Source organism: Boleophthalmus pectinirostris, unplaced genomic scaffold, assembly GCF_026225935.1.
Source record: "Boleophthalmus pectinirostris isolate CB_2022bp ecotype Guang Dong unplaced genomic scaffold, ASM2622593v1 HiC_scaffold_8, whole genome shotgun sequence".
Taxonomy (NCBI): Eukaryota; Metazoa; Chordata; class Actinopteri; order Gobiiformes; family Gobiidae; genus Boleophthalmus; species Boleophthalmus pectinirostris.
This window is the reverse complement of record NW_026571515.1, coordinates 29,463,485-29,477,381: the sequence shown is the minus strand read 5'-3', so window position 1 is coordinate 29,477,381 and position 13,897 is coordinate 29,463,485. Positions and strand designations below refer to the sequence as shown.

The 13,897-nt window shown below is 38.8% G+C and overlaps 1 protein-coding gene across 1 annotated transcript; it reads right to left on the bottom strand.

Moving 5' to 3' along the window:
* Positions 1–4,884: 4,884 nt before the first annotated feature.
* LOC110164541 (protein Wnt-7a) lies at positions 4,885–13,718 on the bottom strand. The gene is made up of 4 exons (XM_020929593.2): positions 13,105–13,718; positions 12,480–12,706; positions 8,950–9,221; positions 4,885–6,273 (listed from the first exon to the last, which is right to left on the bottom strand). The coding sequence occupies exons 1-4, from the start codon at positions 13,173–13,175 to the stop codon at positions 5,791–5,793; spliced, it is 1,053 nt and encodes a 350-aa protein (XP_020785252.1). The 5' UTR covers positions 13,176–13,718; the 3' UTR covers positions 4,885–5,790.
* Positions 13,719–13,897: the final 179 nt, after the last annotated feature.

Here is a 13,897-nt window from a genome sequence, read left to right as displayed (position 1 = left end):
AGCTGGAGCTCAGGTGACATATACGGCTCTAGGTGTGAAGCCATGAGGGCCCTCCATCGACCTGCACCACAGTAAAAGTATCATATGGGGCACTTAGACTGTTTTAGGAGACTTCAAAGCCAGCTATTCAACCTCTTAAAAGTTTCATATTTATCACTCAGTATTTGGATGACTCACATTCACTTTCAAGCAATACTTTTTAAATGGGCAATATATATATTTCATATACCATTATTGTTTTCATTGAACTGGAATTGCACACCAGTTAATTTATTTGTAGGTATTTTTATTCATTCAGTTATCATTATTCATTTAGTTATAACCTGAATATAAATACTAAAAAATCACCACCATTTTTTAAAATGAGCAATAATCCCTCAAAGAATTGTCAAGGTTTAGAAATATGGTGACTCAGTGAAAGCAGACTGGTATGTTCAAAAAGTCCCTCTTCGGAGCTGATTGTGTTTTGGGCGATTAGCTCAAAGCTCCTGACAATGCAAGACGCTGCTTTTGGCCCATGTGTTTACCTGTGAAATCAGATGGGAAGTCCGATATGGCTCTCTTGTTGCAGGGAGTGGATTTTGTCAGCTCCTCTATCTCCACTTCTCATCACTCACTTCCCCAAATGCACAGGGCTGGCTCTTTTAACAGAGCCTGAATGAACTCCTCACTGCAGTATCTCAGGAATCACATAAAGACAACCTTGTGCTCTGCAATTTCAGTGTGCAGCCTGGGCTCATAGGTGCTTGTGCATGTCTGAACCAGGAGGAAGAAACACAAGTATGGCTGACATAATCATGTGTGAGGAGATTTATGGTCCAAGAGATCAGGAAAAGAAGGGAAGGAAAACTAGAGAGTACATTCGGAATCTCCTCCCTCCGCATCCAAATTATTGTGTTTAGTTATGTCCACTTGTTTGGGAGAATTGTCGGAGAATGAAGGGACTTGAGTAATGAGAGCTTTGTGGATGTATGCTTTAACAACTCTTTTAAAGCAGATTTTCCCACCCGAATGCACTACCAGTCTGTCATTCCAAAAACAAGCTGCTATTGGCGACATACTATTTATGTTATTATTGTCTGTATCCTAATGGTAGATTGATCACATAGAAAACCCCATAAAGGACAAAGGTGCACTATGCAACTTTTTGGTTGGGGGTCTGTCACTGCTTGTTTCTATGTCATTGGTCTGCCTGGAATGTTCCACAATATAACATTAAACAGCTTTTGTTTGATTACAGATGGTTTTATAGCTTAAAAATACCTAGAAAAAGGGGGTTGCCTCCCCACAGATCTAACCTGAAACATTCCAGACAAAGCAATAACATCTCCATGAAGAGAAACATTTGATGGACCCTCCATCAGAAAAGTTACACAATGTACCTTTAAATGTTGCAAAACACGGTGTTAAAATATGTGTGCGCTGCAAATGAATTGCTGGATGACTGTTACTAATCTCACTTTGATGGAAAATATGCACTTGGTTGAAGTTGGAATCAAGCTCCTAACATTGTCATTAAAGCAAACTTGAAAACTTCTCTACTTTTCTCCATCACATGATAATTAGGCTACAGTCTGCTGGTTATGGTTCTACTTTTGATTCTTATTCACCTTGATGCCATTTTAAAAACTTTTACTAGACATTATATTTATCTACAATGGCACAACAATCAAACAGTAAACCAAATTTTTTATATACTAAGAAACGACAGTTAGACTGACAGGTGATCAGTTGGCCTATCAAGCGTGAAAATATTTTAAAATCTCATTATAATAAAATCTAAGACAAGATGTGTCTTGCCTAATATTGTTCTTAAAAGTCTCTCCAATTTTGGTGTTAATTACTTTCACGTAGACTAGAGCTGACCTGATGTTCGGGGTCACAAAACTGGATTAAATGTGAACTATGCAGCTTTTTTGGAGGAGGCTGTATGTCTGCCAACTACTTGTCTCCATGATGGTGTCTTTGCTTCTCTTGGAAGGTACCAGAGTATGACAGAGTTATGTGTATATGTACATATGTGTGTATATTTATCCAATTACAGGTGTCTTTATTGCTGAAATAATATGAGAAAAAGAAGCAGCGGGCTTGCTTCTCCTGACCTGTAAATTGGGCTGATAGCTTCCCCTATTTGTCTCCATGGGAATAAATAAGTGTCATACCATACTATATGCTGGGAGCTACTGTGGTCAAATAATTTCCCTTGTGAATCAATAAAGTTTGTCTAAATCTAAGTACTGAGAAACATTTTAGGCAAAGCAACCACATCTCCATGAAGACAAGCAGTTAGCCCTCCAAAAAAGTTACTTGATGCATTAAACAGCAAGGTAGTCCCATAAATCCACTCTTCCCACAGCTGACAGCCCCAATCTCTGTGTATTTATGCATATACCCATGTTTCTTATCAACACAACTCCAAAGGCTATGGTAACCCCACTTCAGAGCGACATGCATATTACAGCCCTGCACACCTTGGCACTGGCCCATTGGTGTTTATGGGCAAACAGGAGTAAGAGTATAATTATTGTCCCCTTGATCCTGGGGGTGTCTGAGTTAGGCTGAACTATCAAAGAGGGGGGTGTTTGAGGCATGGAGTAACTGCAGATGGGGCTGCTGTGGTCCATGGTCCGTGAGCTGCACCTGCCTATAAGCACACTGCAGGTGGATTCACGGGATCTTATGCTACATGTTCAAAGCAACGAGGATATTAGTTATTAAAATGTGACACCAAAACCTGGATCAAAATACACATATAGTATAATTAGGGTATGGTGGTTCAGTGTGCATGTCCAGTTATTTTTCTAACAAGGAACATTATGTAACTCATCCAGGTGTCTGTACTGCAACTCAAGATGAACCAACTCAAGATCTGGAGAAAGGAGTAGCATTGTGGTCCCTAATAGACTGCCCAACGTTAACTGATGGGTCAAATGCAAAAGACATATTTCCCAATTATGAAAAAAAAATAAATTAAATGCCTATGACAGGTTCGACTACTCATTTTACTAAAACACAGCTAAGACAAAATGTAAGATTTTCGCAAAATGTTTAAAGTATCATTGCGTAAAATGTGTCGAAATTTTGGCACGATTTCATCAATTTGTTTAATAGCACTTTATTTCCTGTAATTTCCAGCATATTTTTCAACTTTGTTTTCTAATTGCTTCTTGATTGGCGATACTTCAGTAATTATAATCCCACCAAATTAAGTCAAAGAGAATCATAAAAATCTGTCACACTCTAGTATCCGGCAGAGCCCACTCGATACAATTAATAGCATCTTGGTGTGTTATTTCTACATGTATGTCATAAACATTAAAATTAACAAAATGGACCACTTGACCATGACCAAATCTTTAAGCCGTTGAGATGGTAAAATAGTATTGGCTGGAATGTGTTGGGATATTACATTTCAGATTTAACACACACAATAGCTTTTCAAGTCTAGTGTGTCCACCGTGGGCGAGTATGACAAAAGATGAAAGGCGATACCAAGACTAACTTGTTCTTTACACTATAGTGACATGTAACTCTGCTCATCTACTGTAAATTAACCCTGAATTATCCTTGGCTTTGAACTGTGTCAACTTTGAGAAAGATGACAATACTATTTGCACTGTAAAAACAAAACATGAGGTAGTCTGAAGCCAGGTGAAACTTTTTACAGTCCACACATTTGTCACTCAAGAGATTACTGGGAGCAGATTTCTGTCAGCACTCAGCTCTCGTCTCTTCCCGGTTCCCTGAGAGTGGAATCCTTAACGACTGTGGGCTTTGGCGTCGTTAACATTTGCCTGACACGCTGGACCGGCCCATCTGAGATTCTGGCCTGCATTTTCTGGTCCCGCGCTGGAGTTGTTGTAGCAACGGGCTGCACAGGGGCTGAATACGGCAGATGTGCAGGTCATCTATCCCCCTGACAGCTCCCCACTCCCCCGACTGAGCAAGCCATCAGTGGTGACAGTCTGCCCGAGCGGCCTCATCAATTACACTGGGAGCCTAGTATTAAGGCACCACCACATTCACAGCTACTTCCAGTCTGCAACCAGGGCCCTCAATTAAGCCCCGGGAACTTTCGCCCCTCTCTCAAAGAACATCTCTTTTATGCCACAGACTATGGCCATCAGTCATAGTTAATTTGTAGTTAAAGTTGATGCAAATCTCTCCAACAATGTGTTTTCTTTCCCATACGTTACAGGGCCCTTTAGGTGTGAAACGGCAAACAGCTTGGTTTAAAATGCTATATAACGTTTGTTTTTTTATGCACCTCAGGGCTGCACAATATATTGCAATCTAACTGAAATAACAATTTGAATAGGAGCATCAAATCACAAAAAAGCAATTATTTAGGTAATCCTCTGTAAATGACCAAATACCCTCCAAGCCTGTTGTGAAATGCATTTATCAGTTCTTATTTCATTCTTTTCTCAAATGTTTATGCTCCTGGCAATGTTTAAAATGAGAAAAAAATCTTATCTACACACTTCACATTTTTCATATGCGCAGTCATACTTCTTAGTGTCTGCACAATAGTTAAGTAAACTACAATATTATGACTACACAAACTAACAATCACACTTAGTTGCAAATAGCCTACTTTAAAGGTGCACTGTGTACCATTTCTGGTGGAAAGTGTACAACTTCTTGATGTTGTTTCTTTGCCTAGAACGTTCATATGTGGCATTAAGATAATCAACAATGGATTCGTTCAATTACAGGTGTTTTTATTTCCCAAAAACCTAAATCTTGATAATCATATATTCCTACTATGAGCGATGTTTCCTCCACCAGAAAGATTACGCAGTGCAGCTTTAAAATAAATATTAATTATTATAATGTGATGACCAAAAACACAATAATGAAATGAGATGGGGATTTCGTTGCGTTAATTATTTTCTGTATTCAGTAGTCATGGAAGGCAGCACATGTTTGAACACAGTTTTACAATGTACATCTATGGCAAGACAAGAGGGGCCAAAATACACAAATATTAGCTTTGTCACAAAGATTAACAACATTTGTACAGGGAATATGCAAAAAACATAAATAAAACTTTCATATAAAAATAGCCTTTTACAAAATATACTCTATAAACTATTATTTACCAAAAGTGGTAAGTGTGCTGGCGTTTGATCAGTGAAGTCCAGTGTTAAGCTAAATCAGTTGAAAGTGAGCAATGCCATTGAAGACATTCAGCAGAGCGGACAGCCTCTGGGATCTTCTGGACTAGCAGCAAACAGTGGCAAGACAGACTCATGATGGGGTCAGAAGGCCAGTTTAAGACCACCATCTTTATACAGCACAGTATTAATCCAGTGTGTGGAGTTTAAAACGTTTAAATATGTAAGATAGAAATTTCCCAGCATTTAGTAGTAGTCATCCAAGTCGGACGAAATCAGTAGTTCATTTACAGAATAAATTAACATTATTAATTTTCTAAATACAGTCTTGTTAAATATTCCAGCTTGTGCCATTTGTGCATGGAAGGTGACCACAGCATCACATCCAGAATTTGAAATGGCATAATAATATAAGGTATGTCCATATAGCTTTACATATGACACTTCAGTGACTTGCATTGTGGTCACCAGTCATCCATTGTTCCAGGTCAACTTTCCAACACAGTCCAGGGAATGTCCATAAAGATGTGCAAAAGATCCAAGTCAACCAGTTGTCTGGTTAAGTTCAGCAGTTCAGCATCATCCACAGACAAAACCATCCTCCGATCATCGTTGCAGTCAAATGCCCACGTATCCATGTACTTATTTATTTTTCAAATATAAATATTCCTCACTTGCACGTGTATACCTCTGTCCTCTCGCTGCACGTGTTGCACTTGACGTAGCAGCACCATAAAAACTTACAGTTACATTGCCAGACCCGTGAATACTGGTGCGTGTTATAACCCCGTCCACAGCACATCAAATCGCACCCGCTAATGTGCTGCATCATAGTCTTGTTGCATACTCTCCCTTGCGTACCCAAACTGCCTGTCACGGGGTCAGCTTCGCAGTAGTTTGGGGATTTGTCTATGTAAACCAGGTCCGTATCCATGGGTTTGCGGTATGAGTAGGGTTTTTTGATCTTGAGAAATTTGGGGCGCTTGTGTCGGCTGGCTTTGACGGGCTCCACATGCACGGCGTGGGCATACTTCTCCTTGAGAATGTAGCCAAGCTGGCGGAACTTGGGGAGGGTGGTCCAGCAGGTTTTGGTGGTGCACGAGCCCGAGACGCCATGACACTTGCATTCCAGACGCATGTTCTTCTCCAGGATCTGAGGAAAACATACAAGCGTTTACAAAGCAATCAAAACAAAATGATGATTTTTGGAAATGCTTCAGAATTAGCGTATAAGGCTTAAGTTTGAAGTTTTGTTTTCTTGACTGAATATCTGAGGAAGTTAACTAACTAAAGCCATTTCTGAAGTCTTCATAATACAAGCCATGTGTGCCCAAATGTAAGTACCTTTTCAAACTTGAGTCACCAACAGCAGTGGTGAGCAATGACTGATGTCATGATATTGACTCATGATGTTGCCTTGTAATTATTCTCATTTGTAGTGAGTATAAACTTTATCAGTTTTACCTGATTGATTTCTTGTTTTTTTCCTCCCACAATTTTGATGCAACAAAGAAACCCTGGTCTCTAAAACATGATTTTTAATAATGAATAAAGATAAGAATGAAGAATTATGTTTTTGTGTCAATTTTATGTTTGTCCACTTGTTTATTTTATCTCATTCATAAAAGACCATGATTCTAAGAATAGCAGCTTATAGCGAGACAGGAATATTGCCACAAATCATGCTCTTAGTAATGTTGTCTTCTTATTCCAGGATTTATAAGCCCACGTAAAACTAAACAAAACTATCCATTTCCCTGATATGTTACTCAATATTTTATCATAACACTCTAAGTGACTCATAATGAGAATACTCGAAGAAAAATCACACACATTGAGTTAAATAAACCAACTAATAAAACAGCATTCTCCAAATATGTGACTGGTTGACGTGTACTGCACTTGAACTCGAAGCATCAAAAGTGCAACTTGAAAGCCTAAACGTGCCTGTCACACTAACTCCTGTATGGTTTAGGATTAAATGCAGCCCCACCACATAGCAGTGTGATGGCGTCCGCACAGAAGCCAAAATAGTGTCTCAGATTTCAGGCTGTGTGTATGTAGTCACACACAACACACAAATGTCAGGAGCGACTGTACAAGGCGACGAGTGACTGGGATTACAGCTAAACCCTGCACTGATGACAATGAGAAGTACCAGGTCAAATGAACTCCATCTTTTTGGAAATGCTGAGAATTTTGGTTGTCACATAATCTAACCCATACATGTTATATGTTAATGTATAGAAATTGTGAAGTATTTTGTGTAATTAATTATATTATTATTATTTTATTGTAATAATAATTTTACTATAAGCTGTTTTTATTCAATTTCTTCCTAGTTTTTTGCCACAGCGTATGTTTAAATAGTAGCTAGATTTAGGTTTTAGAGCACTAATGTAAAAATTTAAACATTAGGAAATCAAGTTCATTATTTGTATAAGGAAATTTGTCTTTGTTGAGTTCAAGATGCTACTCTGTGATTTTCCCACAATGCATCAATCAAAAGATATTAAAACACAAACAAGATACAATAAAGGGAATTAAAAAACAACTTGTTTTTCCTGGGAATCACCCAAAAAGATGGCTGGCTTGAATCCCATATCCATCAGCTGTTGTGTGACCAAGTCTAGTGACAACCTTTGTCTACTTTGAGCTGCTATGCACCTCTGTCTCTGAGTTATATTTGCATAAAAAATATGTATTCAACTAAAAACAACTATCCATTTCTAAGTTCAATTACCAGAAAATAAGTAAACATTATAATGCTTTGTTACTTGATACATGCTATGAGCAGCTTGTATTGAAAAAGTCAGTGAGAACAAGACCCCTAATACAAGCTGAAAAGGCCTTTAGAGCCATTGTGGACTGGGACGTGTGAGTGCTGAGAATCAGGCTTGTTTGGCACCGAGAGAAAAACAACAGAGAAAGGAAAACAAGTTAACTCTGCTCAAGCCAATTCTAAGGCTTCACTAAAACAGACATTTGTCCTGAACTTGAGGACTCTGTGAACTCTAAAGCAGTGGAGGAATAAAACTTTATGTTACGTAAGAAGAATCAATAATTATAGCATATATCAATGTTAGTTCTTGTGCAGAGTCTAAAAAAACTATAATAAGCTGCCTGTTAAATCTTGCCTGTGAAGCGCTCTGAGAAAACTTATGGGATACAGGGCAAGATAAACAAAAAAATAATAATAATGAAATAACTAAGTAAATATTTGACAAATAGCAAATGCCTCACAAAAACAACACTTCTAACATCATGGCATCAAATAAAACTTAAAAATAAAAAAATGCATAAGCAAATTCACCTACTACTGTAAATAATCTCCAAATAGACATATTACAGAATAGAAAAAATATAGCATGGTGTGGTTTGAGGATTTCTGAGTCAGCTGAAACTTCTGATACGCAACTATGCCAGGAGTTTACAAGTGTTTGTTCCAAATGCTAAAAAGAATATTTAGTTTTATTAATCTTATTTAATCCTGAATTAGACGTGGCTTTAATCTGGTTTCACTTTGGTTTTACGGTGTGTTCATACTTGTAATGGTTTGGTTGTGGTTTGAGCCCAGTTTAATCCTGATGTAGAATAGATTTGATCCTGGTCTAGTCCAGGTTTAGTTCTAGATTGAATCCCAGTTAAGTCCAAATTTTTATATGGTATGTGTATAAATGTGAAGGCACTTTTACTTGTGGCTTTAACCTGGTTTATTCCTGGTTTAGCCCCCTGGCTTGAGACATTTGAAGGATCTACATGAACAATATTTTAAGAAATTGACAGAAATAGTTTGAAAATCAATGTTTCAATGCATGAAGACACTCACCTTTCTCCCAACCTCGTTATTGTGCAGGTTCATGAGCGTCCTGGCGTTCTGCTTGACTTCGCGGGCGTCAATGAAGACTTTGGAGAAGCCCAGGCCGTAGCTGACGTCGGCAGAGCAGCCCCCCCACTTCCAGCCCTGGTCTTTACTGTAGAAACCCTGCTTCTCCTTATCACAGCTGCAGTCACTCAGATTGCCCTGTGTGCACGCTGCTGTGATGGCATGGGCCACTCCTGCTGCGATGATGGCATAGGTGAAGGCAGCCTCTTTACTACCTAGATGAAGGACAGAAGAGGGTAGTTAAGTTCTTAAATATACACCAATACTTAATAGCATTATGACGAAGAAACAATACAACAATACTATACAGATATCAGCAGTTTAAAAGGGTTACTTCAAGTCTGCTTGTGACCACTACTTCTGTGTTCTTAAGCAATGCACATCACTATTGATTTAAAGAGCATACAAGACTTTTATGTTTTGAAATTTTCACCAAACCCCTGATTAACTGTTTGGATGACTACTGTTTTCAAACATGACTACAAACAAGACTTAAATGGTAAAATAAATTGTAAATTCTATCATTCTTATAATAATTTCCAAAGGCATGCAAAAATGGCAGAAAACTGAAAATGACTAATTATTAACTGTTCAACTGTATGCTTGCTCTTCGAAGTCTGACCTGGAAACGGTCCTGCCCCTGAACCAAAATGGCTGTTGCAGATGTAGTCAACAAAGCAGAATGAATAAGAGGGTTGTTGAGAAGGAAGAGCTATTGATCGGTTGGCTCCTACTCTGTGTGCACTCATAAGGGTCTGACATCACAATATTCAATTTGCTGTTATCTCTAACAAATCATTTACACACCAGGAAATAAAGATGCAGATGTAAAGGTTAAACCATACAGGGATTCGTGTACCTTGTCGAAGTTAGTGGGGAAGGACTAGTTTTTGGTAAAATAAATTCCAACTAGCATTCACTTTTCTGGACCCAAATCAATATGCAATTATGTGAAACTTGATGCTGATTGATTCAGGAGATATTTATGTCGATCGTGCAGCATTTAAGAATTTTCATATGCACATTACATGTTGCACAATCGAAAAAACAAACCAAAACTATGCACTCTTGCTATTGGACGTTCAGATTCAGTTCACAGAACACATTTGAAGAACAATATACATTTCAGAAAACTGTGAAATATAAACTTCAATCTAGACCCACACAATATTCCAGTGTATCTCAGAACATGTTTGTATGTTGTAGAGGACTAAACTACAAGACCCACATTGGTACTTTATGATGATGAATGGATATTACATCTCCTTATAATTTCAGCTTTTGCGATTTTCTAATTGCAACTCTTTAAATTTTGATTTGATTGCATTCTTGAAGCCCTAAACTGGAGTAGGCAATTTTATTTGATGTTTTATCCAGGGAAACAAGAACAGTATGCACTCGACTTGACCCAAATGCTACCCAGTTAACAGCACCACTGATGCCTCTTAAACAAAACCCAAACTTTGTTAAAAGCAAAAGCATTGTATGATGAATATTTTGAAGAAAGTTAAATACTACACAAGAAGTATGGCTTGCATTGTCTTTTATTCACCCTTGCAAACAGGAAAACTCAATATGCCAGTATCTATCTATCATATCGAGTGTAAATAAACTGCACCAGGCTCTGTTTGTTCAAAATAAACACCAGCGTTTCTTCCTTGTGGCACCTGGTTCACTATCAGACACTGCCACGTTATTTGATAGACATCTTGGATATGTACTCTCTCGATTGAAAAAAATATCATATTGAGGCATCAATTATATGGACATTTTTATAGGCTCACAGCGGGCCCCGGGCCAAAAGCGAAGGTGTGTCTGCAGTTTTGACTACGCTGTTGTTAATTTTTCCCCTGCAGATCTGAGTGCACGGGTTCACCACAAGAGACGGCAGGAATCCTTCAGAAGCGTGTAATGAGAGGTGGAAGCTATATAAAAGACAGAAGACTAAAAGATCAAGACTTAGCTAGGAGCGCCAGGTGATTAGACTACTGCCACTTTTGTTTTCGCCTTCATGTTTTAGCCCCTTAATATCAACTTAAGTTTAATGTCAATACACAACTCAAGGCCTGGGTTAAAAATACTAGACTCAATGGCTCTATACTGATACACCTTGCATTAACATGGTGCCATTCCATTGGTTATCTCCCTCTTTTCAGGTTTAAGAACAATTGCTCCTCTGCTCCATTTGGGCCTTAAGCGTCAACAATGGCATTCATTTACGAGCATTGGGCTTAATCTGATCAGTGAAACCAATCTATTAGGTATGGCTGTCCAAACTGCGCACTTCAACTTTTCACTTAAGCGACACACCAACCGAAACCCTCTGATGGGCTAAGGACACTTAAATAGACTGAATGTTAAACAATGCAACTTTGTTTCAAAAGCAGGAAGAAATAATCCTTTCTCTGAAATGGCAAGATGGTCCTTAACAGCTGGGCAATAAGGTTTTGACCATTGTTAAAATCCCTACACAAACTGTGGCCTCCTAAAGTACATTCATTAATACAACATCAGAGAACACAGCCACACAGCTTACATATAAATATTAGTTCAATTATTGATGACCGGTGTCCATTTAAGTCAGTTATTGATTTCATAGAGTTACAAATTTGCACTGTTCAAAACTCACTTTGGTCCTATCTGTACTTTTTAATATCCACATACAACTTAAGAACTTTCAGTAATTAGTTTCACAAGCTGATACTGAATCTTACCTTCTATTTAAATTAACATTTCTCAAACAGAAGCAGACATTTCTATTCAAATTAAGCATGTACTCTTCTTGTTTTCCCCTGTTGCCCTCCCTGTACTGTAACTTATACCCGTGGTAAGATCTACATGGTTACAGTGGGACCGCGGCACCCATCACTAGACAGGATAAAGACCAGTGAAAATGTGTCTCCGGAGACTGGGGAGGCCTGAATGGAGGAGCTGCCAACATTCACGGGAGCTTTGTTATCGTTCTGGCTTCAAATGCCTTTATACAGAAAGACCCAGGAGAAAGGCACACTCAATGTGGAACAGAACTAGGCCTGATGTAAGTGACACTGGCTTTAGGATAGGATGCACTTTATTTTAACGCTATGGGTTAGGTAGGCTGTAGATAATTCTAATGCAAATGCATCTGTCTAATATACATTTTGGAAAAACGTATAACATTTTGATAAATTTATTAAATAATAATAATAATAATAAAAATAAAGAAGCACCAAACATTTGTTTTGTAATATCCAGTGTTCAGTTTGCTTGAACAGTTACAATTTTGAGTCAAAAACCCCAACATATTATACTATTGGGGCATGCATTTTGCTGGAGAAGTAACAAATGGATGGTTAATGTTAACGCGCCATTTACGCATGCTTTACGCCTCAGATCTAGTACTGTTCCAAACACATAATATGCAGTCAGAGGATTGAATCACACAGAAAAAAAATTCCAAAAACATTTGAAACGTTAACAGACAGGCAACATACCCACTTTCAACTCTTTTCCGAAGACAGTCCGCTCCCCGAGCGCAGAACAGTTCCAGCGGCCGTTTTTGAACTGAAACTGACACTCGTTGATGCCCATTTGGACTCCCTCTCCGATGACGATAATGGCATCGGGGCGACTTTGGCAGATTATCCGCTGTCTTGGGGCCAAACCGGGGATCTTGTTACAGATTATACTCGCACCTAGGGCCACCACCGACGAGAAACCACTGTGAATGGAAGATGGATGTGACTGAGAAAAAAATACCCTCTACTTTTGTCACCTGCTGGTTACTGTTGCTCCTCTTATTGTACACTAATTTTAATAATTATAGGACTATGTAATTTTGAAAAGTGTGTAAAATCATTGTAAAGTTTCTCTGGAATTTGTCAGTCTTGTGAGACTAAATATCCAGAAAGCAGGTGTGCGCTTAACTGCCACAATGCATGTTCTCGTTTGAGCAAAACTAGTTTGTGAAAAGGTAAGTACGGAATTCCATTTATATAAACAATATTCAGAGTAGTAATCCGTTTTTATTACCCTACGTTACTTGTCAAGGTACAGCCTGTAGCCTACTGTAAATTTAATCTCCAGTAAACAGCTGCGCGTAAAACACGTCAAACTTACCCAATTTTCAAATAAACAATCCCCAAACACAGTAAAACTCTTAAAATCCAACGTCGCGTTTTCCGACTCATTGCGGCCCCGTTCTGTCGAGCTGATGAGTAACTCGTTTATTCTCCGATCGATTCCAGCTCAGGTAAGTCCACGGAACAGGCAATCCAAACTCACATAGGCGCGGTGGAAGTTTACTTTTCACTGTACCGTCCAGACTGCGTGTCCCCGTATGAGCGGCCCCCGTCCTGACGGCCTTCTTGTCATCGCGAGGGTGACACAGGTGATCCCCGGGGCTTGTCTCTGACTCCTTGTTCCTCTGCTACCCGCAGCTCTCGCCTTATATCAGGCTCATCTATCTGGGGCGTGTTCACGGGAGACAGGCATGGGGCCCTGCTCAAGAATCCCGCCCGGGCTGAGTGCAAGGACTCTCATTATTCCACACGTTCACCTTGACTAATTGAGGTGACTTTTGTTTGCCATACCGGCTGTTATTTCCCATAGTGACTGTTATCTACAAAGACATTTCCATCAATACGATAGGCGATTTCAACTGATTTCAAATAACCAATTTTTTCATGGCAAATATAATGTAGCCTATAGTAACACTTTATTAGCCATACACAAAAATTTAATATTTAGACATAGACCTAAGTATGCTATGAGCTCTTTGGTTTAGATATATAACACACACACTATTTGCTTTTTTTTTTGCCTTATAAATGTATCCATAATTTATATAGTTTGAAGATGTCCTGCCTGTATCTGTCACCCTTTATAATGTCGCCATCTAGTGGGAAGTAAA